Here is a 4,878-nt window from a genome sequence, read left to right as displayed (position 1 = left end):
TGGGGTGTCTAAGTTTGATCTCATCATATATGTTATTTCAACAGCCTTTAATTACTTCACTTGTTTCAATGTACCTCTTTACAGTCCATATAAGAAGAGGAGAACTCTTCAAAAAGCACATTAAAAAGAGCAAAGTAGCTAGGCCAATAATAATAATAATAATAATAATACAAAAGCAAAAGATGAGCACCTAAAGCAAAACAATTTACCCAAAGGATGCAACAACATACACTTTACTACTATATCCACAAAATGCTCTTTGCCCTTTATTTTCCACCTGCAAATTCAAAATAAAGAAGGCTCAAATTCCAATCTCACCTTTCCATATCATGCATACATTGAAAAGTCTTGTCAATATATATCTATACAATTACAATTTATGATTATGTATCGTGAAATACTTTACAACCGATTCAAATTAAACAGATCCAGTTAATTATAAGTTTGATGAATATAAACTAAAAAGGATACTATTAATATGTCTATTAACTAGAGAAATTCTTCATTCTACGGAGAAATGATAAATTGAATGAAAGCATAGAATACGTTTACTTGTGTGTGTGTGTGTGTATATATATAGTTCCAAGTTCAACCCCGTAGAAGTTACTTATTGACGTTTTTTATTTAAATCGGTCAACTATGAGAAATCAGGCTGGTATATGGTGTACCTCCTTTGCTGATTAGGGTTACAAATTGAGTTTCATCCAAAGTGCAATTTTGAGTAGCGGTCATTAGCTTTCCGATATATTAAAGAAAATGGTGAAATGAAAAATTAAAGAGTTGAAGAGTTAAAAGTAAACACAACCTATGTAACTTATTATAATTTAAACTATTCATGGAATATAGTCAAAAGATGGTAGAAGATTGTAGATTATTTGATACTTTATAGTTCTCCATACACATGCATACATATAAACACACACATATATATGCATATAATTAAAGTAAGTATATATTTAAAAGAAAGAGTGCCAAATTACCTTTTGGTTCACAAAGTTTGCTCAAAACAGAGAGGAAAACAACCAGTACAGCCACACCAGCAATGAGTCCTATTGTGATTGCAAGTGTTTTCTCAACTTCTTCATCGTTATCATCATCTGCAAATTAGAGTAACATTAGTCCTTAGTTCCTCACTAAACACACTCACACCATATATATAATTTCAAATTAATTTCTCGGTTCTTTTAATCGAATTGATTCTTACACATATCTAATCTGAACATATTACAAACACTATTTTATTTAATTGTTACACTCTATACTTATTAGTTGCACGATCAATCATATCCTACTATAAACTTGCTTAATTTGCATATTACAAGATTTCAGTACACCAAGCGGCATATTATAAATTAGGCATTTCTAACAATTTTTTTCTAGGAGTCTTATCTTATTTCTTAGGTCAACATACAATTGGAAATATTTCTATTATATTACTTAAGGTTACAACTAATTTCATTTCTAAAGTGATTCATTACAAACCAAGGAGAAAATAATAATAATAATCCACTTGGGGTACTACATTGCTTGTTCTCAAGAAAGTACAAGATTTGGTGACATCTTTTTTTGGTCAAGGCTAGAATTTGGTGAAGTTTCTTGGAAATTATATTGGCCCATTGCGGTTGGTAAAATACAAAGTAAAGGAAGCCAACCATGGCATGTGCAATTGGTTGAACTTTTTGTTATTTGTAGCAATAATAGTGAATTATCAGCTTGGCTACGTTACAAGATTAAGTCCATTTTTTATTCTTGCAAGGACTAAACCTATCCAATATCCAAATCCATACTCTTTTGCTTTGTCAAGGAATGTCAAGTTGTCTTTTTTAATAAGAGTAATAATTTTAATTGGAATTTCAAATTTTCTCACCTTATCTAAAAATATCTTATTTAGTCTTACTCATTATTTTTTTCTTTTGATACCAGATCATAAATTAAGAAATAAAAAATTAACATATCAGATCTTTTGACGAATTGATTAATGATACGAGAATAAAAATTGTGACCAGATTTTGATTTAGTAAATACAGTTTTTATTTTTCTGGACCAACTAGGGTGGGTAGGGGTGGGGTGGGGGTATGGGGTATGGGATAGTGGTGGTTGCTTTTGAATAAAGAATCAAAAGAAAGATTGGAGATGGATGAGAACTACCCTTCATCAATCATCAATCATCAATCATCAATCTTGTATTTTTTAATGAAAAGAGAAAGTTGAGTCCCTTGGGGGATTCTGTTTCTACTTTCTCTCATATCTTGTATTGAATGGATCAAGAGCTATACTTTATTTCTACCTTTAACTCAATAACTTAGCATACCAAAAGTTTCCATATTCTTCAAACCATATACACCACGTAAAATACTAAAACATATAAAACAATAAATATAGTGCAATTTTCAGTTCAGTTGCGTGAAAAACATTCTCAATAACTCATAATTTTATTGTTTATATATATTCTTTTAATATGTTTTGACTTGTTTTAGGGCAAATGAGATGTGAATAAATGCATGTCAGGGTTTGATAAAATATCAAGCATGAAAAATTCATAGAAACTCACATAGCTTGATTTACAAGTTGATTAGACTTGGAAAAGAAAAAGATAAAAAAAAAATTAAAAAAAAAAGTGATGAAATTCATGAGTGATAATGAGATAAAATTAAGTCAAAAGTAAAAACGAAAAATAAGCAAAAAAGCCACAAACCGTCGCCGGCGACCGCTTACCGGTTTTTGACGAGAACCCACGCTCCGAGTAACGCGCGTAGCACTTGGAGAGGAACATATCTCCCCAGGGCGCGGAGCCACACTCGTTTCTCAGCCGTGCGATGGCGTCGGACAAGCAATCCTGGCACTCCGTTTGGCTCAGGTCTTGCGTGCACTGCGCCACGCCCTGGACGCGCCCGGACCCACCGACCCGGAAGTACTGTCCCCCAGCCGTCAGATACGACAGCACGGCATCGCGGCGCGTCTCGTCGTCGGAGCCGTACGAGATCGGGGGCCCACACTTGTGCGAAACTACCGTCTTGTCCTCCGCCCCGAGGAACGAAACATTATCGTACTTCACGAAACACCCGTCCAGCTGCAACGCGCCGCCCGAGGTGTCGACGCACAGCATCCCGAGTTGACTCACCGCCCGCCCCACGCAATTCCGGCAATCCGCGCCGCCCAGATCGCCGCGGCACTGGTAAAGGCCGTAAACAATGTCGCTCTGGGAAGAGCCCGGGACGGATATCTTGTAGTTATTGAAATTAGCCGAACCGGCCGAGTTAACGAACGAGGTGAGGACCGAGTTAACGTTTGACTCGTACGGCGTCCCCGGCGTGAACTTCATCTGCGAACAGCCGCCGTAGACGAAAGTGTCGATGGCGGCGCGTGACGGGTCGATCATCATTTGAACCGCCAAAAATAACAGAAAGAAAACCTCCATTGTTTCCTCGATCTTTTGTGTTCGTGGAAATTAAGGAATTGTTTGATGTTTTGTTACGATGATGTTTTTGTGGAGGGAGAGAGTGAAGTGGCTTGGAGAAGATTATGTATGAAGATTATATTGCGTAGGAAGATATAGAGAAATGAGGAGATGAGGTAAAGACGATGAAGTGTGAATAGTAGATGACTAGAAAACTATAAAAGAAAGTCTTGGTGGTTTACTACGTAGGAAGGTGGAATATAATATACAATGAACTATGAAGACGTGTGACTTAGCTTGTGGGCTTATGGCTACTTTATTCAATTTTTCATTTTTGAATGCTTAATTGATCATAACAAATTATATCACGATGAATTAAAGTCTACCTTGTATTATAGATTCTGATTCGAAAATAATTTTAAAATTTTGAATATGTAGTTGACACATACAAGGTAGACTCTAGTCCAAAAATAACCTTAAGATTCTGTATATGTAGTTGACACATTTTGTATTTACAGTTGACAATTTTTGTACTTGTAGCTATTATATTATGTTAGCAATTATTTTAAGTTATATTTGTTTATATGTACAAAAATGATTAACTGTAAGTATAAAATTAAGCAAGATAAGGCCCTGAGCATGCAAGAGGCCCTAAGTTGGTTCAAGAACACCGGTATGGGGGATGTGGATGTGGAAACTGATTCACAACTTTTATTTAATGCTTTAAAGTGTAATTCTTTTTATTCTGCTTTTGATTATTTAGTGAATGATATTAAAGAATTGGCATCCCTGATTAATGATGTCGAATTCGGGTTTGTTAGGCGATCTGCGAATTGTGCCGCCCACATTGTTGCTAGNTTGTGCCGCCCACATTGTTGCTAGGGAGGCCATTTCTGAGTCAGGTTGCGGGGAGTGGTTAGATTCCCCTCCTTTTTTCCTTGTTGACTGACTCGTTGGAGATTTAATGAATTAAGTATTCCTTTTCAAAAATAAAATTTCTTAACTGAAGGTATATATTTTTGTATTAGGGTTCACAAAATAATATAAACCTGGTCCATAGTATAAGAATTGATTGATTATCCCAAATCAAAAGTAATATATATGCGTGATATGATGTGCGAAAAACTTGTGCCAAATAATAAAGTAAGTAATAATATATGGTTCTCACTTGATATTATTTACACACACTAGTAAGTAATATATGCGTGATATGCGAAAAATTGTACCAAATAATAAAATAATAATGATGTTAAAATTATTTAAAATTTTAAACTCAAATAGTCTTTTATAGTTAATTAAAATGGTTAATTCTTATTATTAAATTCAAAAATATTAGATAAAATAAAGTATTTATACTTTATTGGACCTTAGGCGAGATTTTTGCAAAAATGGTCTTAACCCGCACTACCATGGGACAGAATTTATTTGACCCTTTGGACACTCATGATGTTTACATAATATTTAATACTTCGTAAATAATT

At 34.6% G+C, this 4,878-nt stretch overlaps 1 protein-coding gene across 1 annotated transcript; it reads right to left on the bottom strand.

Annotated features, from left to right (window-relative positions):
• On the bottom strand, nucleotides 1-3,621 carry LOC116003836 (plasmodesmata-located protein 6). Its single transcript, XM_031243775.1, has 3 exons — nucleotides 2,716-3,621; nucleotides 981-1,097; nucleotides 1-277 (listed from the first exon to the last, which is right to left on the bottom strand). The coding sequence occupies exons 1-3, from the start codon at nucleotides 3,416-3,418 to the stop codon at nucleotides 267-269; spliced, it is 831 nt and encodes a 276-aa protein (XP_031099635.1). The 5' UTR covers nucleotides 3,419-3,621; the 3' UTR covers nucleotides 1-266.
• Nucleotides 3,622-4,878: the final 1,257 nt, after the last annotated feature.

Source organism: Ipomoea triloba, chromosome 14 (assembly GCF_003576645.1).
Source record: "Ipomoea triloba cultivar NCNSP0323 chromosome 14, ASM357664v1".
Taxonomy (NCBI): Eukaryota; Viridiplantae; Streptophyta; class Magnoliopsida; order Solanales; family Convolvulaceae; genus Ipomoea; species Ipomoea triloba.
The sequence above is the reverse complement of the archived record's forward strand: the minus strand, read 5'-3'. Positions and strand labels throughout refer to the sequence as shown.

Excerpts from the sequence above, each read along its gene's own strand:
- LOC116003836 (XM_031243775.1), bottom strand. The coding sequence starts at position 3,418 with ATGGAGGTTTTCTTTCTGTTATTTTTGGCGGTTCAAATGATGATCGAC. Across the intron at positions 1,098-2,715 it reads TGGGTTCTCGTCAAAAACCG|ATGATGATAACGATGAAGAA; the intron begins GTAAGCGGTCGC and ends TCTAATTTGCAG.